The sequence below is a fragment of the Anticarsia gemmatalis genome, chromosome 13 (genome assembly GCF_050436995.1).
Source record: "Anticarsia gemmatalis isolate Benzon Research Colony breed Stoneville strain chromosome 13, ilAntGemm2 primary, whole genome shotgun sequence".
Taxonomy (NCBI): Eukaryota; Metazoa; Arthropoda; class Insecta; order Lepidoptera; family Erebidae; genus Anticarsia; species Anticarsia gemmatalis.
In genome coordinates this window covers 1,848,153-1,871,688 of record NC_134757.1, presented here as the reverse complement: position 1 = coordinate 1,871,688, position 23,536 = coordinate 1,848,153, and the positions used below count along the sequence as shown (strand labels likewise).

The 23,536-nt window shown below is 35.5% G+C and overlaps 3 protein-coding genes across 5 annotated transcripts; 2 read left to right on the top strand and 1 right to left on the bottom strand.

Annotated features, from left to right (window-relative positions):
* Positions 1–543: 543 nt before the first annotated feature.
* Positions 544–17,690, top strand: Klp54D (Kinesin-like protein at 54D). Of its 3 annotated transcripts, XM_076122116.1 has the most exons (14): positions 544–1,184; positions 1,514–1,661; positions 7,300–7,392; positions 9,264–9,417; positions 10,093–10,224; positions 13,816–13,956; positions 14,315–14,456; positions 14,715–14,951; positions 15,156–15,271; positions 15,424–15,528; positions 15,714–15,831; positions 16,174–16,390; positions 16,829–16,873; positions 17,330–17,447. In XM_076122116.1, exons 1-13 carry the CDS (start codon positions 1,028–1,030, stop codon positions 16,848–16,850), a joined length of 1,782 nt encoding a protein of 593 aa, XP_075978231.1. In that variant the 5' UTR covers positions 544–1,027; the 3' UTR covers positions 16,851–16,873; positions 17,330–17,447. The 3 variants fall into 3 exon arrangements, with proteins under 3 accessions (XP_075978231.1, XP_075978230.1, XP_075978232.1); XM_076122115.1 differs by lacking the exon at positions 16,829–16,873 and having other exon boundaries at positions 17,330–17,690; XM_076122117.1 differs by lacking the exon at positions 16,829–16,873 and having other exon boundaries at positions 16,174–16,394; positions 17,330–17,393.
* Positions 17,691–18,100: 410 nt separating this feature from the next.
* Phf5a (PHD finger protein 5a) lies at positions 18,101–19,299 on the bottom strand. The gene is made up of 3 exons (XM_076122118.1): positions 19,139–19,299; positions 18,874–19,064; positions 18,101–18,536 (listed from the first exon to the last, which is right to left on the bottom strand). The coding sequence occupies exons 1-3, from the start codon at positions 19,188–19,190 to the stop codon at positions 18,447–18,449; spliced, it is 333 nt and encodes a 110-aa protein (XP_075978233.1). The 5' UTR covers positions 19,191–19,299; the 3' UTR covers positions 18,101–18,446.
* A 460-nt stretch (positions 19,300–19,759) lies between these two features.
* On the top strand, positions 19,760–23,320 carry pths (probable ATP-dependent RNA helicase DDX47). Its single transcript, XM_076121909.1, has 8 exons — positions 19,760–19,961; positions 20,154–20,412; positions 20,624–20,790; positions 21,049–21,285; positions 21,625–21,848; positions 22,141–22,273; positions 22,458–22,586; positions 23,156–23,320. The coding sequence occupies exons 1-8, from the start codon at positions 19,830–19,832 to the stop codon at positions 23,306–23,308; spliced, it is 1,434 nt and encodes a 477-aa protein (XP_075978024.1). The 5' UTR covers positions 19,760–19,829; the 3' UTR covers positions 23,309–23,320.
* The last annotated feature ends 216 nt before the right edge of the window (positions 23,321–23,536 follow it).

Genomic DNA, 23,536 nt, shown 5'->3' with positions numbered 1-23,536 from the left:
TTACAGCCACGCGCTACTTGACTGAAATCATCAACGAATAATCATTGAGAATTTCAGGCACAAGCATGAACAAAATATAAAAATATAAAGCTTATAACCGCATAAGTTCCGGGAAACTTTACAAACCCTACGCTGCTACCTGCATATTTCTACTGAAATTAGGAAATTTCCGTAATATTTTTTATGCTGTCATTATTTAAAATATTAGAAGAGTTCTTAATAAAACATAATTATGAAAATGCTGTGAAAGCCATTGTATTCCTCTAAACATCAATCATCTGCCATATTTAGAATACTAATATCCTACAAAATATTTAATGAAACTACATGATTTATCGCTTCTCAATGACTAATGTCTAATAAGAAAATAGCCATATAATTTTATTTTAACATTCCACAGGACAATTTATTACCTACGCGTGTATCCTACACCTCTGTGTGGTTAAAGTACAAACCCCACAAATAAGTTTTAACACCCCTAGCCCTACCTCACCTGGCTGAAAGCCCTTCAGTCTGTGCCTCGCGCGTGTATGTGACAGTTGCGTCGCCATCTTGTGAAAAATATTTCAAGCTTTTTCGTTCCCGCCGTTTGAAAGCAACTTTTACAATTATATATTAATGGATTCAATATAATTTATTACATCAAGTGAAGTGTTAAAAGTTTAAATTAGAATTACTAATATTCGGTTTATTAGTATCAGTCTATCAGTTCATATGACAATCGGACATCGATTATTATGACATAGGCTAAATAGATTGTGTTCTAAATTATTTATGTAATGAATTGGCGCCTTCAAAGCTTGTCTCCGTTAAAATAACACTATTAACAGGAATTGTATACATTTTATACTTATTTAAGTAACTTTCCAATACATAAAAGAGCCCGCATCATGTGAAAATGTTATCAAAAACTTGTTTGTACATACTTAACGGTTTCCGAAAACGAAATTCGTTCGGGAACACTTACAAGGCAATGTGTAAAGTTTAGTATTATGTTGAGTGATATTGAAAATGGACGTGATCAATCATGGCGTTGAAGAACCTTCAATTATTTCAACCGGTGAAGTCGGACACGATGGTGTATCAGCAGAGGCAAGCGACGCCGATGAGGGCTCCTCCCACGGCTATGTCCAGAAGCATCTCAAAGTCTGCCGAAACTTTGATTGGGACTCCCAAAAAAAATGGTAAGTAAATTATTACTAACATCTTAAGTGGAGAGTGTATGTTAGTTAGTTTGTAATTCATTGATCGCAAAAGGGCTGAAACGATTTGGAATAATATATGGGAAAGCGATTATACATATATGGGTGAGACCTAACATTTTCAATAAAAAATAGATGTTGACTTCAGTTACATACTAAGCTCGTTGGACGTATGGTAACAAATTTAATTTGGAATTCGATCTAAGACAATCTATGCTACAATTTACCAAGATTGCGATGACAATCTCTTATACTTTACCTACCTACCGACTACAAGTATTACCTATTAAATTCTTCATCTTGATACCCAGGCAAAGAGCTGAAGGGTCGGAAAGCTCGCAGCACAGATCAGCCTGGCGGTGGCATGCTCAAGGGCATCAGTACCCTAGGTCTACCAGCCATCGGTAAGACCTGGGGCAAGGACGATGACAGCATACGAAGCCGCTCGAGGAACGGCAGGTAAGAGCGAATCGAGATGGCAGAATATTATTGTAGGACATAGATAGATAAACTATTTGACATTGATTTGGCAATCAGTAGTAGCGTAACAGAAAGCCATTTTCAATCGTGCAACGCTAAGTAATCATCTTAAGCCACTGAAGACGCTAAAAACCGAAAGTACTAACAAACTATCCTGAGACCAAAATATTCTCCTTGGATCACTCTAAAATGTACCCAGCTACGTTACATTAGGCGAGAGATCGAAATTATGACAGCCAGTGGTAGGTAGAGCGCTTTAAGCAATCGTACCTTATCCTAATTCTTTAGGCAACACCTTTACACTGGTTCCCTGAACCTACAAGAGAGAAAGTCTACATATTTTTAACACACTCATAAGGTCGATGATAAATTCAAAATTGACACTATATTGACTTTAATAATACATGATTAGTTCAAAAGAACAAACAAACAAATCTCTTCAAAGTCATCCATCAGTATTCAAAGTTACGTTCTCACAAGGTCATCAGTCCAGCGAGGGCTGCATAAATTACTATCACTCCATAGATTCACACGGGCTATAAACTGCTCAATCAATATGTCCCTACTAGCGTATACCACGTGGTACTAATGAGTAGCTAATTAACTTAATAACAGCTGATTTAATAATGTCTACTGACGTCTAGCGATGGATAATAGTCATATTATTTACTTTGAAAATAGTGTATGGACGCTTTCGGTAGCTAAGGGCACGAAAACATACGAGTATTGGTATGTGGATATTCACATTCGATCCAGTAACATTAAGACTAGTTGAGATAAAATCTCGCATCCAGGCAATGTTTGAGATATCCTATTGGAACTCTAATGGTTTTCCCCTGTTAATTAAGGGGTTTTAATTGTCAACATTTAATATAGACGCTTTTATTGCATTGGAACGCATGTAGTTTAACTAAATCATCAATAATTTATTTATTAATAAAGTTAACAATACTAAATTTTAATATTCAACTGAGTCATCTAAAACTTAAACTTTTCTCATTGGCTCTACCTTTCAACCTGGCAAAGGCAGTAACTATTACTTTGACAACATTACTGGGAATTTTAGACCTGAATTAACACAATTACTTGTGGTATTATTCAAGGAATTTCAAACACGAAGTCAAGTTCATTCTTTCGAAAACATAAGTGTTGGTCAACAACAGTTTCATTAATATAAACCGCGTCTAACTCACATAACCTTCGGCAGGCGTAAGGTTAAGGAGCCCTGCTTCCGTTCTCCTACACGCAAAGCTTTTTACTTGTAATACACCGCCAAAAGAAATGTCATTGAAATATGACGTCATTAAAATATGACGTGTCCGTCAAATTACGTCATTATAATTGGAATTTCGGGAAGGCTATGAAAAGAATCGCTGATGTTGATTTTCAAACTAATTAATTGCGGGCCTAACTTTTGTTACTGACATTTCTCTTTTCGCTCAAATGCGTATATTATTTTATAAAGTTCTCTCAGACTTCTAACAGATATTTCCATTTCCATTGAAATTATTAGCCAAATGAGCTGAAGAACAGAGGTATGCAATAACAGCCAGTCTGTATGTAAGCCTGTAAAAACTAAAGACAATACACTCTTACTTCCTTTTCTCGTACAGGTAACACTATTGGCATCACCAAACAACCTAAGAAAACATAGGTTCATTTTCCATTTCTTACAAAGAACCTGCCTTCAACTATAATTTCCTCTACAATTCAAATATAAAAAAGCAAAAAGAAATTTACAAATCCTTAACACCCTTATCTTAGATCTATGATTTCACCAAAATAAACATAAACGCGATATTAATCACAAAAATGGCCAACCTCATCGAATGACTAAGGGATCAAGTAAGTCCACGCAATTTCCACTTAATACGGTAGTTTGGGGAGAGTGAGTAATGTAGGCTGTGTAGCAGTTTCCTTCGTAACGCAATGAATCAAGTGGATTGATCCTCGCACGCGATGTGGTCAGCTCCTTAGAATTGCTTTACACTTACTAAGAATCGAAGGGTTGGGTTAACATCACCGTTTTGATACTAAACTTTATGTAATCCAAATCGTTTTCGATATTTTGAAATTACTGCATGTAGTCACCACTTGTAAATAAGTATCGCTATTGATCAGTTTATCAATAATATTACATTAACAGATTCATTTTTTTATGCATTTGTTGCCTGCATCTATTGGATAGACTAAGCTATGCATCATTTTTATAGGCTGTAAAACAAGAAGTGGTCTCAGTCGATATTTTTTACTTTACAAATAACTAAAGCTTTTAGTGATTTATAAAGTAAAAAATATTGATTTTAATCTAATTTCATTTACTTTCGTTGTTTACCTTTCTAAATTTAGATAAGGACACAACTTAGCTTTAACAAAATTATATTTATGTTCTTGTCTATCTATAAAATCTTTCTGTTCTGAAGCTGAAATATTATATTAATCACTAATGAAGATACTTTATTATAACTAATGGCAAATGAAAATTAAATATATTAACTTGTAGGTACAAATACAGACGTCAAAGTCCAATCAATAACTCGAATAGAAAATAAACGATTTGCAAAATCAATTTGATATCGACATTCCGATTCCATGTCATTTTTCATTCATAGATCATTATCATTTTGTTACTAACCCCAAGTCTAAACAAACAGTGACATGGAACTATAGCAGGGGTTCCCAACCTTTTCTTAGTCAGGGACCACTTTTAAATTATTCTTGTTAGCAGGGACCACTACTTGAGTATATTAAATATGACAATAATCCTGAAAATTAAAAGTTTTTAAATCACTCGCGGACCATATTTCGACTTCTGGGGACTACTCTGGTGGTCCGTGGACCACTGGTTGGGAACCACTGAACTATAGGAACTAGCTGTGCCTCGCAGTTTCATTGACATTATTTCTTTTTTCTGTTCTTACTCTACTCTGAGAAGAAGAGAAGAAGAAGGTATATATGCAGCGTTATAAACTCTTTTAGTTTTTTCTCAATGATAGTCTCCATAATATCGATTAAACTGCCTTAACGAATACCACAAACAAAAAGACAGACAGACAAAGAATATAAAGATTACAAGTAAACTATATTTGTATAGAAATATTAATGGAGTATTGATACGCGAAGCCTTGATCTAAATTGTTCGCTTAATGATACTCTTTTCATCACAGTAACGAATTCTTTCAAAGAGTTATGAAAGAAGATTTATGGATTCTCACCTCGTAGCCAATTTCACTTACTGTCTGTATATACGATCAATAAGATACGAAACTTTTACAACGGCTTTCGTCTGATTCAACCCGTTGCTATCAATATTTCTCCGCCCACTTTGCTCTATCTTTGATATCGTCTTCAGAAACTTCACACACGCTCATTTCATTTTACACTACAGTTTTCCGTCTTGCCTTGTTCAGACTTCTGGAACTTCGACCGGGAAGGAAAAGCTATAGTGTCTTGTTTCGAACGTAGCCTGTCGCCGTCTCCTAACATGGCCGTACCGTCTCAGCCTACTCTCCTACATTTTATCAGATAAATAAGTTTCTCTGTATACGAAAAATCTATTACGACTAGTGAATTCATATTTCTAGGTATTTTCTTAAAAGTTACTCTTAATGGCACAAAATCTTTTTCTTAGTTTACTCAGTGTAATTGTCTTATTATCCAGGGGCTATCCTTACTTTATACATTACGTAGTTTGAGCACCCGACATTGAACTCTGGTCAAGGTGTCACATATTCAAAGAACTCATTGACGAAGTTATTTATTCAAGTAAGCTGTCAATTAATTTATTCCGCCCAAGAAGTCCGTGAAAGGTTCACACTGTGTATTCTGTTTGTAGTAACTTTGAATTTGGTTTATTTTAGCTTTGTTTACTTAGTTTGTTTGGTCATTTATTTATTACATACGTTTAATGCGGAACTTTCAGACGGGTCGGATCTTCAACCCCATATTGCAACCGAGTTGGTTGCTGCAATTTAAACCCAGCTCTTTCTAGAGCTCTATCAGACTATAGCTTCTCTCCTGCCATATACATCTAGCTACATTACAAACCTATCCTAAGGCAACGCAAGAATATTGTAAGTTGAGCTATTGTTGAAAACTAGAACGGGGGAAAGCCCCCCAATATTTTTGATAAACGTATACTTACTAGTACTTACCTACTAAATAACATCGCCCCATGCAGACAGTTATATCATCTGCTATAGATGTTTACATGCCAATGATGATGATGACGAAGAGACGGGACCCCTTTTTTTAGTACAGCAAGTCAATTATGGCAGTCAACTAGTCAGTTGAAAACAAAAGGAAAACATATAGCTTCCATTTTCCTAGCTGCGTTTTGACTGAAACCAAAGCCCAATCGAAATTTCACCGACTAATAGCCGGGCAATCAATGTGAAGCGTCTCATTAATATTATCGGCGGTCAATAGGAGAAGCCCTTGGCATTTGGGAGCTACGCCGCTACACCGGCTAGCTGTCAATCACTGTGCCTATTTGAATATTCTACTAGTGAACTTCTAAGAACTTAGCAGCTTTGTTTTGGAAATTAATGGTATGGTGTTACTGTAGCCTTGTAAACAAAGGATAGGAGAGTTCTTTCAAGGATCGTTTGCGTGACAGTTTTGTTTTGGAAATAAATTATGAAGCTATGCTTGCATATATTATGTGTGTATGATTCTAAGCACGGCTCTTGAACTATGACGTTCACAATTGCAGCTGTCGATTTTTAGGGTTGTTTGGTAGGGAGATGTAAAGCGAGACTTTTGCGCACAACATAAAAGAACAAAAAACGGCACAAAATTGGCAATTCTCTCATCGCGTTGACTGAAAGCTTAGGATAGGAGACGTTGTTCAACTGAATAACAGATCTCTATTGTTCGTTCGGAAGAAATTCATCGGTACTGTGAACGATCAAATGGATAGTCAAAATATCATGATAGAGAGTTTATAATGGTTCTTGTCTAATATGCGAATGTCAAGCTTTTACTGACGACCGACTCAATTACGTAGAATTCCACGAGACATTGACATAATAATAACCTATGTGGCAGTTAAATAACTGTTTGTCAACATACAGGTAGTATTCCTTCAATCGATACATGCATAAAAAATATACAAATTGCAACATCAAACAATATTTTACAGTTTGTATAGTAAATTGTGTTCAATCTATGACTAGAAGCAAATACGTCGAGGTCGTTCATAGGAACTGTGGCAGTTGCTAGCTCTCATCAAATATGGATAAACGGTAGCAAAAATTGTTGCATATTATATTGTAATAGCTTTTGTGGACAAGGTCAAAGATTTTTTGAAACATGATTCGGTCGAAATATTAATCTCACATCCCAATTAATCCAATATGTCTCAGTAAACTTCTAAATCGTTCTAACAGCTCATAATCTGCTGGATTGCTGTGTTTGCGGTAGGCCTGCGATTCCTTTGCCATTTTCCAGCAGTGGCAACTTTAACATTTGGATCATTATTCGGTACTTATATGAAACATGCTTCTTAGAGAGTACTTTAATGAAGAAAGTGCACATATTTACTGTTACCACTGCAATTGCATATTAATATATGAAGCAGTCAGTTACGGTAGTTTTAATATATTCTTTGTTGCAGTGGGAGTAGCAGAGCTGGCAGTATAGACCGCAGCACTCGAGGGTCAAGTACCACGCTTAACTCTGATGAGGATAATATCAACGTCGTCGTTCGGTAAGTGTATGGGAGCTCTATAACTTGGTTTCGGAAAGCTTTGATCGTTTATTTAGTTACAATATCAGCAAGCAAGGAAAAACATTTGCTGAATAGACTGATTAGGGAGTTTTTTTTTTGATCCTCTGAGGGTTTTATTTTATCGTCATTAAACCAATTTCATTTGATTGGACGCAAAATGTGACTGAGAGTATCAAAATATCATCGTTATTCCTTAAATGTAGATAATTGTTGATCTGAAGGAAAATCTGCCCATAATTATTTATATTTCGACTCATGCTCAAACTACAATACTATTTTTATAACATCACAATTAACCTAGATTGATTAACTCAAATGACATCAACCCTCTAATTACAAAAATGAACAAGCAATTAAAACATGAATTACAAGTCATCGAATATTTAGTTGCGAAGTTGAAATTAAAATGGATGCCTCAAACTGGGTTGTTGACATTCTGCTTGATAATAAAGAAATCGATTTACATTCTAATGACACCTCAGCCATTTGAAATGTTATGTGTGTTTTAAATTATCGTCCAAACTTTTGAAGGCTGTTTGATTTTCTAATGCTAGTTTTCTATCTGTGTTTGTGTAACTGTGTTGTTACTATGGTATAAAAGTATCATAATAAGGTAGATAATAGCTTTAGTTCTCATCCAGAAAGGTATAGCAAATACAAGAAATTTGTATTAACAATCGTTTGAAATTATTCTCAGGTTTTTTTTGGACTTCAGGACTTAACCTGAAAAGAAAACTTAAAAAACGCATCCTGAATAAATCTTATAATTTTTCAGTGATTAGAATCGTGCTCATAATTTTTCATGATTAAAAGTAACTTTAAAGTACGTACCGTAATAAAATTTATGCAAAACTTAGGTGCGTATTTGCCCAGCTGACAATACACATAGAAACCCGAATATCAATGACAATATAGGAACTTTAGAAACCTTGAGACATCCCTGAAATAGTGAGAAATTGTAATGAACATTCAGGGGTGTGTCAAGGTTTTAAACATGCCATTGATAACTTTGAATTCCACTTGCGAGTAGATAATTTGGTCGTGAGTTTGTTTATTACAAATAACAGTCTAAAAGACAAAGGTTTTATGAGAGTAAGGTACCACAGATCTGCCACATTTAAATTTAATTGAAACAAGCTTTTAAAAACGTAAATCCTATCGCAATCCCAACCTTACAGTATTTATATAAGAATATTCATTTCTACATCGCTTTCACCATCAGAATCTTCAACATGAAATGTGAAAAAACTAAAAAATGCTAAAATGTTTCATTTGTTTTTTTACACGAAGGCTGTGTAGTTCTTGTTTGTCACTACACCTACTCAAAATATCATAAAATACTAAACATGAATGAATATTTGTAACAAAAAGGACATTCGCCTTTTCGATTGATTTCTACGATACCTAATGTACAAAACTTGTTAACATTAAGTTTTACGCCTAACCCCTATACTTATTTACTTTTACAAAGTATAAACTATCATTAAACATCAGTTTGGCCGTTGCTAACGATTTTATATAAAGTTTAGAGTTTATATTAAAATTCGAGGTTGGCTACCTCGACGGTTTCAGCAGTAGTCAATGTGAAATTCTGAGTCAGACTAAAAGTTATTACCCGAGAATTTTTTCCCATTTTGAGTCTTGAGTGAGTGTATTAGCAGTCCTTGGAAGACTCTCAGAAACTAATAAAACCTTACCTTTTAGTCATTGTTGTGTCATTGTGCCATCATGTTATGAACATGATGGATTAATTATAAGTTTAGTTTCTTTCGTTTTTCGTTAGTTTAAAAATGCCGACCTATCTGGATATTTATCAAATACACATTTATCACACATCTATTTGTCCCCAGAGTTCGTCCGATCAGCGAAAAAGAGCGCTCGCACGGAGAGCGAATGCTACTCGAGTTCCCTGGCAAGGGTCAGGTGATCTGTCACAACACCACACCTAGCCAGAAAGCGAAGGTCTTCTCGTATAACGTCGTGTTTGAACCAGAAGCTACGCAGGTACGGCTCTTATACCTATTGACCATTTTCTTTAGAAACGTACTGTGACATCATTTTGGAGATTTTTTTATCAGTTCATATTGCAGACAATCTGAATCTCTATTTCTGAAGCTGACCGTTATTGAAGAAAGCAAAAGAAAGGAGCGACATTTACAATTTACAGGAAATATTAACAAACTCGTGGCCATGTATTTTCGTCGTGTAGGTGCCGTATTATGCCCTTTCAGCTGGAGAATGTGGCCAAAATAGAAAAATCACTGTTAAATATTAAACAGAAACAATCAAACATGGAATTTAAAATACCTACTCTAATGGGTTTTTACAAGCGACATTTAAAATTCAAACTCGTACAAAGTAATGGAACATAGTTTAGTTTGAAATCAGTTCATCAGTTCGTGCAACAACTACATTTTCTATTAACTAGACAACTGACCACTTGCTTTGACATTAGCACGTGGAATATACACATATTTAGGTGTATTTTTAGTTACGATATATGTATTAATGCTTTAGTTACTACTGGTAATATGCAACTGGCGATGCCTAATTTGGATCACTAACTGAAGACTGTGAAATAATCTTAAAAAACATCAGTAAAAATAAGCTTCTCTTAAAGAATTGAAGAACATATCCATTTGACTATAATGATATATTAATTGCTTTATGTATTAATAGGAGGATGTCTTAGAATTCTCTGGCGTGAAGAGGCTTCTAGAAATGGCAGTGGAAGGTTTTTCTTGTACTGCCTTCTGCTACGGACAGACTGGCAGTGGGAAAACACATACATTGACTGGACCTCCGGGATTGGTGAGTGCTTCAATTTCTTCAACAATTTAAATAATTCTTGAGTATTATGATTTCATGCATGTATGTTTATTTGGTGTGTTTTAAATCACGTTTTATGTTGGTTACTACTTTCATAGGTGGTGTCCCCATGTTAGCCTTCCTTCAAATGAGAGAAAGTTTTTTTCATATCTAACTAGCATATATGTATGTAGTTTCAAAGATCAGTTCCGGTGTTCGTTTAAAATACAAATGCGAATAACTGGGTACTAGAAACCCACAAAACTGATTTTATCAAATTACAGTGACACGAGTACCGTCCATACTCTACAATTACCAAAACTTTTTACCCTTCATCACACCAATGCAACAAAACTAGCAATAACTAGTAGTAAAGCAAACACGAAGTATCAACAAACACGTGACCACTGACCGTGTATTTCCGTCACTGGTCATTAAGACCGTGTTATTGTCTCCTAATAACACCTACTGTGACATACGACGCGACGTTTTCAAAGACATTAGTGGACAGTGGCGTCTAAAAATGAATGTATAGAAGTTATCAGTTTTATTTAGCCCTCGAGCTGTAAAGGCTTACAATAATTAAATTTAACCCATTATTGTTCCACTGGTGGGCAAGGCTCTCTTTTGTAATGAGGGAGGGTTAAGACCTTGAGTCTACCACGCTGGCCAAGTGCAGGTTGGGTATAGAGATAAATGTAAAAAAAGAAGAGAATAAATGCTGAAAGACAACTCCAAGTTCAAATATTCTAAAAAAACATTTGACTTAGTCGTTGGACTCGACAGACTCGATAACCAGTTACCAATTAGCTGACTAATAAGTAGATGGCGAAGAAATGATGTCCATCCCTTTCATTCAAAAACCTTCCTCTTCAATCACGCAAGCATTAGGCATACATACAGACATAGGGACAGACGCGGGAACCGTCTTTGCTTTATACTATGTAGTGAAATTCAAAATGGTTGAGCATCAGTGTCCATTTATAACGGATGGTCCGACGGTCCGACCTCGGCGGCAGTGTATCGATCGTCGCATGTTCGATGCTCGGTGCACTGATGACTTGCTGTCACTGATTGATAGATAACAGTGGACTTTGCGGAATTAGCACCTAAATACAAACACTGATTCACCTTGCTTGAATAATACTAGGAAAAACATTATTTAAATGAATCTATTAGGGGAAAATTAAGCTGTTTTTTCAGGAAATTATTATGAATGAATGAAAAAATCATTAAAGCGGGTGATAAAAATCGGGTAAATATATAGGAATCATTGTATAAAAGTTCGATTTCTACCAAAAAAGCTTAGCTGGAGGTGTCATGATTACTAATGTTGTGTAATATTGTGATATTTTTCCTAGTCAGTGTAACACGAAATAATAGTTTAGCCCATTTTGAAACGAAGTATTATAAATTGCATATTATCAGAATGAAAAGCTGCATCTTTAAATCTGTCAGAGGAAGGTTTAAAGTTCGAGATTGTATGCAAATGCAAAACACTGGGTCTATCCCACTAGTCCCGTTGAGTTGTCCCGTGACGGGACAACTGGCACTATTTTGTCCCAGTTGTCCCGTGGCGGGACAAGTGACACTGTTTTGGTGCCAGTTGTCCCGTTGCAGAAAAATCACGGGACTAATGGGACAGACGGAAGGGTCAAAACAACTGGTTCGCAGATGATGAATTGTACGCTACTCTATGTAAACTTTAAATTCACAAGAAGCTTTTTTTTACCATTTGGGCTTTTCACTTTATAATTAAATTGACAAGAGTGTCTATATCTATGACCTTCCATACCATAACTGTAAAATGCTTATCCGAAATTCCCTACTTGAAAAAACATAATGCAAGGAAACTAAAAATATATTGTTAACAGGCCCTTGGAGCAGCTCAAACACTCAAGTCAATTCAACATGTACCTAATGTAATTTCAACTTATCTACTAGAAATTAAGAAAAAATGTACTACAACACAACGTATAACGTCTGCTATCTTACCAAAATACCAAGTACCTGTTGTCACACAACAACTCAATGGAACCAGTTGTTTTGACCCTTCCGTCTGTCCCATTAGTCCCGTGATTTTTATGCAACGGGACAACTGGCACCAAAACAGTGTCACTTTTCCCGCCACGGGACAACTGGGACAAAATAGTGCCAGTTGTCCCGTCACGGGACAACTCAACGGGACTAGTGGGATAGACCCAAAACACTCTAGAATCGCTAATCTAGTTGCAATTTTTATTGTAATAATTTTGCTGTAATGCCTGTAAAACAAACAATGAACCGTGACAATATTTTACTATAATATATTACATTGGGCTTGTACCTACAAACCAGTGCTAATTAAGTTCCGTCATTATGGTGGGCGTTACGTGACGTTTGACATGTCACGCCGCATACCTAATACAGACATACTACTGCATAATATTAATAAATATGCCGAACAAACATGCATTTAATAGGTACGTATATATGTAGCTAGGTATGGATTCAATGGCCAAAATAAATTATGTCTATGTAAAGAGAAACTGTAGGAAAGTGTCAGAAGATTTCCTTTACTGCTTTGCAAACAAGCAAGTTTTTTATCAGTATCATCATCATCATACTAATATTTAACTCAAATGCAACAATTAATTGTTGTTATTTGTTTATAAGTAGGTATAGTATAATATCATATGAATGTAAAGTTATGTTATAATGCAACAATTTGAATGTTTGGATGGTTGTTTGTAACCCAATCACACCAAAAATACTGAACGCAGTTTGACGCACAAATAATTTAAAACCTGGATTGACCCATAGATACTTTTTTATCCCGGGAAATCATTCATTATGGTGCGGACTGAAACTAGCAGATTTGATACGTATGCAAGACGGACCTACCACCATATCAAGATTTTATTTCGATAGTTTCAAATAGAAATCAAATTCAATAAGTATTTGTAGTTCCCATTGATATCGCGCTCCACACGTTCACTGTGATGACAATAAATCAATTTATTGTATCGATCGCTTCGCCAAGACATTGATAACGTAGATATGCTGCGAACTATATTATAACGTTATAAATAAGACAAGTCGTTTACCACTTTTACGATAAATTGTTTTCAATGTGTTATGAACAACCGATAACTGTATATTAAAGACTTGAGAGTTAAACTCGTATAACGTTTTGCATGTTTCTTCCAATTATAGGTACACATCAATTTACGTACCTATTCACTTAATTCCTTATAACTTAACGTTTTAGGTATGAGCAATATAGGTACCTAGTACTCGATGTGCGAACCACCACCACTCCATCGACGTCACAAATTGTACTCTAGTAATTGTTATTTTTGTTCAATAGCAAGACCCGCAACATACGCTATATCTTGGATCGGCGATCCCAAGAACCGAACATTGGATCGCGGGCGGCACGTTTTCAGCAACCGCTCCTACACGATCTTATAAGTGGATCCGACTAATGACAGCCAATTCGTGAAGCCCTATCAAACATTCCGCCTATACTTACCAATGCTGATATTAACAAAATATTATGTCTAAACTAATATTATCCAAAGACATATTTAAAGAACTTTCTTCTTGTTTAAGGTGGAACGAGGTGCAAGTCCGTATTCCCCAGAGCACGGCCTAGTCGTGCGCTCCTTCGTCTACTTGTTCCAACTGATCAACGAAAGACCAGAATCACACTTTATATTAAAGGCGTCCTTCTTGGAGATTTATAATGAAAAGGTTAGTTGTAGTAATTCTAGAAGATAGTGAAGTAATTGAATTCATTGTCAGAGAAATTAAGATTGTATTTGTGGTTTCTACTGACTTTATGTTTTTTGAAACACAACCATTATTTAAATTACAACTTTACAAGTAGAAATAAATCCACATTCAATAAACTATAATTATTTAAAACCTAAAGAAAAACTTTTCTTTAGTTAAAATTCTAGTTTTGGTAGCAAAGTTCTTAAGTTTGACAATAAGTTTCTTACACTTTAAACCAACTAGTTTAGTAACTGTTTATCCTAATATAGTCTAGTAAAGTAGTAATAAGTACATTATTTATAGTCAAGTCCTATTTTGTTACTTTTACTTTCAGGTTATAGATCTATTAAACCCAGGCAGTGCCAGAAAGCCGCTACAAGTTCGCTGGTCTAAAGAGACCAGGGGTTTCTATGTAGAGAACCAATTCACTGTGGACTGTGAACAACTTGATGATTTATTTGCTGTGTTGGAAGAAGGTAAGTTCTGCAGAGATTTTGTACTATCCTTTTTATTAAAATAGTAGGTACCATTTTGAGTTGGGTGCTTAGTGCTGCATTAGGGAAGTCAAAATGCTAACAAATCAATAAAATCTTTTAAAATTTTGCTTTAATTGATTTTATTATGTTTACAGCTTCTATACCTTTTGTCTTTTTACTATTGCATTAGTTTATTGTAGAAGAAACTAGACTTTTACAGAACAAAACAACAGTTTAATAGAACTTTTCTCCCACCAGGCATGCGTAACCGCGCAGTAGGAGCACACGCAATGAACTCGCACTCTTCTCGCTCACACACGTTACTATGTGTGCGAGTGAGACGGGACTTGCGAGCTGATGCTGACGTCACATGCTCCACTCACGGGAAGATCAACTTCGTGGACCTCGCCGGCAGTGAGATGACTAAGAGAACCCATAGTACGGGGAAGACGTTGGAAGAAGCTAATAATATTAATAGGAGCCTTATGGTGTTAGGTAAGTACTTATGACATTGTTTTTGTGTACAATAAAAATAAAAATCAGAACTGCTAAATTATATTTCTTTTAATACCCTCTATTTTTTAAATAGGTAACTAATGTTTCTTTCTACACAATTTTATCGTTGCCAATACGATTATGATCAACAAAAAATAACTTTTGCGTCATTCACAAAACAATTACTGTTGATTTCATCCACAGGATACTGCATAGCTCAGTTGAGCGACGGCAAGAAGCGAGGACACATACCTTACAGAGATAGTAAACTTACCAAACTCTTAGCGGATAGTCTCGCAGGGAATGGTGTTACACTTATGGTAAGTCAATATTGCTTTACCTTTGAAGATTATTATTGCTACAACTACAATATATCAAAAGCTATCTTATTTAAATGGTTGGATCAAAATATCTACCTAAGCATAAACCCATCATGTCACGTCAGTCTTTATTTTCATTAATATATTTACAGATCGCATGCATAGCCCCAACAAGATCAAATCTAAGTGAAACGATCAATACACTACGATATGCAGCTAGAGCTAAGAAAATCAAATCCAAACCTATCGTTAAAATGGTAAGTAGGTAGACTTTTAGACATACTGTACAAACTTACTTACCTATCTGTTAATTTGCTAACTTTGCCACATAAGTCATAAGTCTTAAGACATACATAAAAATCTTCATAATAATTATGTTTAGTTCATTAACCAGTGGCACAAAGAACTTTTATTATAATTTCTAAATAAATATTTTGTCCAGGATGCGCGAGATGCACTTATAATGAGTCTGAAGAGAGAGGTGGAAGCTCTACACGCTGAGAACCAGCACCTGAGGACCGCGCTACATGTACAAACTGACTACAATATAGATACTTACAGTAAGTTATTACATTTTTGTAGAAGTTAACGGAAAAGTAGTCCTGTTAAATAGTACCACTATTCACCAATAGATGGCGGTGTAACATTTTGAAATAATTAACATCAAGGTGTCTTTGATTAAAGTTACCACTAAATATAGCATTAATTAGACTGAGAGTATCGAAATGCGGGTACCTAAAACCAGATTATGGTTGTGTAGCTAAAAAAAACACGCCAGTTTTACCATTGCTCTGAGTAATGCAGGTTCAATTCCTGTGCACCATATTTGTGTGTAAGGGACAGATATAAAAACAAGTCAACGTTGTCATAAATATACATAATATTAAAATACAAACCAACAGGTAACCGTCGAACACCAACACAAATAGAGCCGAACAAACTTTACCAGCTCCCTCAGTCAGAACTGGTAGACTTAGTCCAGCTACACATGGAAGAGAACACGGCCCTAAGGGCTGAGAACAGCGAACTGTTTGGCGTCAGAGACCAACTGCTGAGAGACCACGAGCTACTGAGCAGAGAGAATGAACGACTGCTCAAGAAACTCGAAGATGTTAATTCGTGAGTAAGATATGTTTTTCTGTAGTTGTGATTGTTGTTGCAAATGAACTAGAATACTACATAATAGGGTTTGAAAAGATCCAGATAACACTAGCTATATACCATAAAGGCAACTGAATATCAGGATTCATACCCAAACTTAGTGATCTTCGACAGTTTAGCTATAGTTTCTATGGATTTATCTTGATTTTGTTGAACTTTGAGACATAATGCCACGGGAGTATTGATAGAGCTTTCGTATACTGTCTTTCCAAAAACCTAAAAATAAAAGCATGACCGCAACTGAGGAAAATAACACATTTGGCCCAGACTATAAACTGTTCTGGCCCAGTAACTTTTGGTTATTTTGGCCCTAGTGACTAGAGGCTATTCTAATCAAATAACTTTGATTTACTTTGGCTGTGTGTATTCATTTTTATACTGTGATGATGTTTATAGGACTATGTTTGGATTCAGCTGATATACCAGCAAAAGCGAGGAGAGGTCAGTCCTGTAAACAAGCCGATAGCATGCCACACTATATAACACTATTGTACTATAAACGAATGAATAAATAACAAAATTAATCGCATGTACAAATATTAAACGAAATATGAAGAAGTAATAAAATTCTAAATTGTTCGACGCACATGTTTTACACTATTCCACGAGTGGATTAGAACATAGTCTTTATACAAAATCTTACTTTCAGCAGAAAATGTTACTACAAACTATATTATATTATGGCATATTACTAACAAAATTTGGTAAGTTTCAATAATGGGTTGGGGTCGAGAACTTTCGCCTGTAAATACGCTATACAGCCTGCGACATTGTGTAGAATATAAGACTATATTTGGGTTGCATACAAGCCCAATATTTTAATGCCATTTGGATTCTTATTTCGGATCAATAATATTATCATGGTTAAAAAAATAATTTGTCGTATTATGTCCGCAGCGTGTGTATTCGCTCGCCGATCATTCCTGCTCGGCCTACGTACTCTGGCTCCAACGACACCAACATTTGGACCAATCCCGCCAGCTCATCGGCCAACAGTGTCGCCAGTGGAGGCAGCAGCTAGCTTCATAAAGTGAAGAGAACTTGAATGTGTATAATATATGTTGTAGTTGAGTATAGAATGTTCTGAAGTTGGACCACACAATCAATAAATAAATATCTTCTCATGAAATATCACTTTAATGTCTTTCAAGAAAGTTACAAGGAAAATTATGTGATGCTACCATCGCATTATATATATCCCTGTCTTACACTAAAATTCAGGACAACAAGAACCTTAAATAATTGAAATCTACAGAAAGTTAATGTTAACTTGAAAAAAAAGTAAATAAAGTGTTAGGTACTAGGGTCCAATTTGTGTTTGAAAACAGGGAGACTATTCTTATTCAAAATTTGGAATGGAGAGAAATCTAGGCAAAAATAACAAGCGAGTTGACAGCAATTTAAATTCATGTAATACTGTAGCTACAATCATGATATTAGTTGCTTAGTGTTACTTATACCATTCATAAATGATTATTTAATATTTAGACAATAAAATAAGCTTTGTTTGTACACAATCAATACATTTACTACTTCTAACATAATAATATAGATTCCATGTAAATAGTACTTAGATATTAACTAGGTTCTGTGTTTTAGCTTTAAATTTGTATAAATGCATTGTTTTACCATTAAAAGATGTTATTATAGAAATAAATGAGTGCAGAGTAATATTGTTGGTCCTTTATTTGAGTTGTTTTTTTACAGTTATTTTGTTTCCAAGAATGGAATAATGGTATATTAATGAGACAAAATTTTATATATTTTTAGACAGCACTGTCATATATACATCAGGCATACAGACAAAATCTTATGACGGTTTAAGAATGCCAGTAGCTATCTTCAAGAATAAAATATGAATACAACATACTGGCTAGCTAGACTGAATCTATACAAGTAAAAAACCTAATTACTTAAACACATAGGTCTTATTTCTCATACATAAGTTAGGGTTTCAATAGTCCTTTTCCAATTAAAATAAAAATTAATAATTAAACTAAAAAGAAACTTATAGCTAGTGTCTTCTAAACCCATATTTCTTTCTTTCATAGAACAGATCAGTTTTGGAACTGCCTAAGTTCACAATCTTTGGACATCCATCTCTCTGTAAAAAACATAAAAACGATTAGGTAGGTAATTATTTAGATATTAATAACAACTAATAAGCAATAATAGGTAGGTAATGTTAGTAATGCAATCTAATTCTATATATTTGTTTCCAAAACTGTTCCTACACTGAAGAACAACGTATGATTGAATGATCTGATTCACCACCTACAAAAGACTATGTGAGGAAAACGAAAGAATTTTATTTGTTGTTGCAACCTTATAACTCTTTGTCTCAAGTAAGCACATATCCACAAGACATGTAATAGGACTTTAATCGCATATTTCGACTCCAAACTATCATTAAAATACGGGGAATAATAAGGGGAACTCACATCTTTTTCTTGTATTGTGCATTCTTTACAATAGTAAGCATCCGAAACACCGGGCCCGCCACAAATAACGCAACGGCCCTGATAAGATCCGTAGTTACACTCGTCGCATATCCTCACAAGTGTGCAGGGACGCACGTATGAGTCGCAAATCACACATTTACCATCACATTTCTCACACAAACGGCCAATAGCTGAAACAATTTGAAAAGTTATCACCCAAACTTGTCGAGTTATTGGCGGTATCATAATTATTGTTATCACTTACCGACGCCTGGCTGTTTCCTGCAGAAGATAAGATCTGGATGATGCTTGGCCATTTTTTGTTAAATATTTTCTAGTGTAATGGAATAGGAATTGAAGATATACAATAACAAGTTTATTGATAACCTCAAATTTCGACGCTACTAATGATGCGTTCGGAAATAATGTAAATAATAAACTTGATTACTTGACAAAACATTCATACGAAATAAAAAATCCCCACTAGTAAATTAAACTCAAAAATAAAACTTACTGATTTTAACATAAATAGACTGAGTCACTATAAGAAAAAATATTTTTATTTATATAATATGTTCCAGAGTAAAAAAGTAGACCTAGGTCCACTACAACGTTCATTTTACAGTGGCTTTTGAACGTAAGTATGTACATTTTGTTCGTTCGAAAACTGTGACAAATTGTAACTATATTTTTTTCATACTCCGCAACTCATTTCAGTTGGTTGGTATAAATCAGTATAGTTATATAGGATTTTATCAATTTAATGAGACTTTAAAGTATCGATAAGTTAATTATCCCAACGTTTAATGCAGAGTCCAAAGGATCCCAAAAGCTTCTATTTCAGAACGTTACTAGTCTTGCTTTTGACAGGTTCAAAATGACACATGCTTGTTACGTTCTTTTGACATGTTGATACACATGTTTCGCGTTCGTTAGATTTCTTATATTCTGCGAAAATGGCTGCAGATCACGTTGATGAGAGTAGTGATAATGAAAGTGAACAATCTGAGACTGAAGAACAGGAGGAGAAACAAGTAGAAGAAGCAAATGACGACAATGAAGACGACAACACAACTTTTAAGGATTTGGTGCGTATTCCCTCCTACATGTGTTCATTTTATCATTTGACTTGGGTGTAAAGTTCCATTTACTCATACTTTTTTGAAATTAACAAGATACTCTTCCCTAAATAACTCAAAAAGTATTATTCTTAAAATGCTATAGAGTAGTTCAAGCATTCAGGTTGAGGTTATGTTCACAATTTTTTATTTGTTCCTCAGGGAGTAGTGGACGTGTTATGCGAAGCTTGTGAAGAGTTAAAATGGAAGAAGCCGTCAAAAATTCAGAAGGAATCCATACCAGTGGCACTACAAGGCAAAGACATCATTGGTTTAGCCGAGACTGGTTCAGGCAAGACTGGTGCCTTTGCGCTGCCTATACTTCAAGCACTGTTGGAGAACCCACAGAGATACTTTGCACTAATATTGACACCTACGAGAGAGTTGGCATTCCAGATATCAGAACAATTTGAGGCACTTGGTGAGATAAAACTTCTATGTTAATACTTTTGTACAAACAAAAATTCTGTGTATTATGGTTAAATCTGCTAGTATTACTCAATGTATGATATAAATACCATGGCATATTTTGTTATATAATGTCAAGAACTGCAAAAAAAATTTACTAACACCCTGCATTAGTTTGGAATAAAAAATAATAATACTAATAATTCATTGTGTTGTTATTTCAGGAGCAAGTATAGGAGTGAAATGTGCTGTAATAGTGGGTGGCATGGACATGGTGGCTCAAGCTCTGATGCTGTCCAAAAAACCACACATCATCATAGCAACTCCTGGCCGACTGGTGGACCATCTGGAAAACACCAAGGGATTTAACTTGAAAGCTCTTAAGTTTTTGGTTGGTATTTTAAAGATTAATAATGATCCCTTTTTTAAATTTGCTCCTATGCTTTGTCAATTCAATAGGCAAAAAATTTTTTGACTGTTATTATCTTTTGGTGGTATTCTAGAACTTGCATTTTGTTTTGGTGCAAACTTATATCATTTAATTATTGGTTAATTTTTGTTTAATTTTCTCAATCTCAAGATTATTCCAGTCACCAAAATAATAAGTGCGTATTATCTTTACAAAATGTTTTTATTTACCTTTTCTAAGGTGATGGATGAAGCTGATCGCATCCTGAACATGGATTTCGAAGTGGAGGTAGACAAGATACTCCGCGTGATCCCGCGCGAGCGCCGCACGTATCTGTTCTCGGCTACAATGACCAAGAAGGTGCAGAAACTACAGAGAGCCTCACTGCAGGACCCTGTGAAGGTTGAGGTGTCCACCAAGTACCAAACTGTTGAGAAGCTGCTGCAGTACTACCTGTTCATACCTGTCAAGTATAAGGTAAGATAAAATGAGAATTCTGAAGTAAAATGTGTAATTTGACACTGAATATTTTGGTAGATTTTCATTTTCCATCCATCTTTACATGTGAAGGTTGCTTCATTACAACTTTTGACAGTGTTGTGACTCAAAGGGTGTATTACCTACTTTGTCTAGAATTATCATATCAAACAACAAAATATTTGCCTAATTTTTAACTGTCTACTACAGCTAAAAAAAATCTTTCTACTAGGTACATAATTCTTATGCCAGTTTCGATATTTTAGTATTCAAATGAAAGAACCATAAATAAATTGTCATTATCCTTAATACATTGTTAACAATCTTGTATTTCCCCAGGACGTATACCTAGTCCACATCCTCAACGAGATGGCAGGCAACTCATTCATAGTATTCGTGGCGACATGTGCGGGCGCGCTCCGCACGGCGCTACTGCTGCGTAACTTGGGACTCGCCGCCGTGCCGCTGCACGGACAGATGTCGCAGAACAAACGACTCGCCGCGCTCAACAAGTTCAAGAGCAAAAGTCGTAGCGTGCTTATTTGTACCGATGTTGCTTCTAGGTAAGAGAAAATATATTTTTTGTAGCCGATATTAAATAAAAAAAAAGAGATCTGAGAAACGTTATGTTAGCACCCATCTTTTGTCTTTCAAATGTTTAACAAGTCCATTATATACAGTACGTGTAATTTTTAACCTGAAGTAAGGCATAGTAAAATATTTGCGCAGGTAGAACCCTGTAACGTCACCATTTAGTTCCAAAAAATGACTGCGCAGTACGCGTACGCAGATTGCGCGTATTGTAGATAGTCAAACCAAGTATCAGATATCTAAAACATGTTTTGCCGTTTTCAGAGGTCTGGATATTCCCCATGTGGATGTGGTGATAAACCTAGACATCCCACTGCACAGTAAGGACTACATACATCGTGTGGGACGTACCGCAAGAGCCGGACGTGCTGGAAAAGCTATCACTTTTGTGTCACAGGTAACAAACCTATTAAACATTAATATTTTGAAATAAAAAAATAAGTAAGCATCTTTGGCATTGTTTATTATTTCGATATCTCAGGCTAGAAAGGTAGAAATTCAGCTGGTCAATTCTCAATAAACGCAACGAAGGTGTGTAACAATTTCGAATACAAATCTATATCTTTTGTTTTGTATTGCAGTATGATGTGGAGTTATATCAGCGCATTGAACAGTTGATCGGCAAACAACTGCCTCTATACAAGACAGAAGAAAGCGAGGTCATGGTGTTGCAGGAGAGAGTCGCCGAGGCACAACGACTTACTAAGATTGTAAGCATTTTGATTCAATTACATTTATTTCTCATTTTAGCTTATACTTGATCCTTTTCAGTGATAATGGTTTAATATAAAATATAATGCTTTAAAACTTCTTAGTCTGCGTATAAAATGGTTTACACTAGCCGAGTGGTATAAGTTGACACCTCCCACGCAAGTGGTCGCAGGTTCGAACCCAAGGCAACACACCAATGACTTTTCGAAGTTATGTGTGTATTAGAAATAATTGTCACATGCTCCAACGGTGAAGGAAAACATCGTGAGGAAACCTTGCATGCCTAAAATTTGTTTAATACATTTATTGAGGGCATGCAAAGTCCCCAACCCGCACTTGGCCAGCGTGGTGGACTCAAGGCCTAACCCCTCCCTCATTACGGGAGGAGACCCTTGCCCAGCAGTGGGACAGTAATGGGTTAAATTTATTTTTATAGTGCAACGGGTCTTTAACGCAATTAAAAATTAATGGTTAGGATAGGTACCTTATTTGTTTACCCGACGTTTCAAATTGCATCGACCGTAGTAACTGACTTTTACACTATAACATTTTATGATATTTCTCACAGGAAATGAAAGAGCTAGAAGATAAAAAGAACACGAAAGGAAAGAAGCGCGGCGCCGCGGACTCGGACGATGACACCGAGGAAGCAGCGGGAGTACGACGACGCATCAAGGGCGGGAAAAATAACAAATATGGCGGCAAAAAGAAGAAACGATAAATAAATGTGTATTAATAATACTGTGGTTTTATGACTATATACATATAACCCTTGTAACGTTACAAAATTAAGAAGGATATCGAGAACAAACAACTTACTCCGCTTCATGTTTTTTCGGTAATGAGTCAATATGAGGTGAATAAACCGTTATTCAAAAGGTACCGTAAAACGGGGTGAATAGAAACAATTTTCAACTTTGTCCTAAAAATTTGTAGCGAATAACTTGTT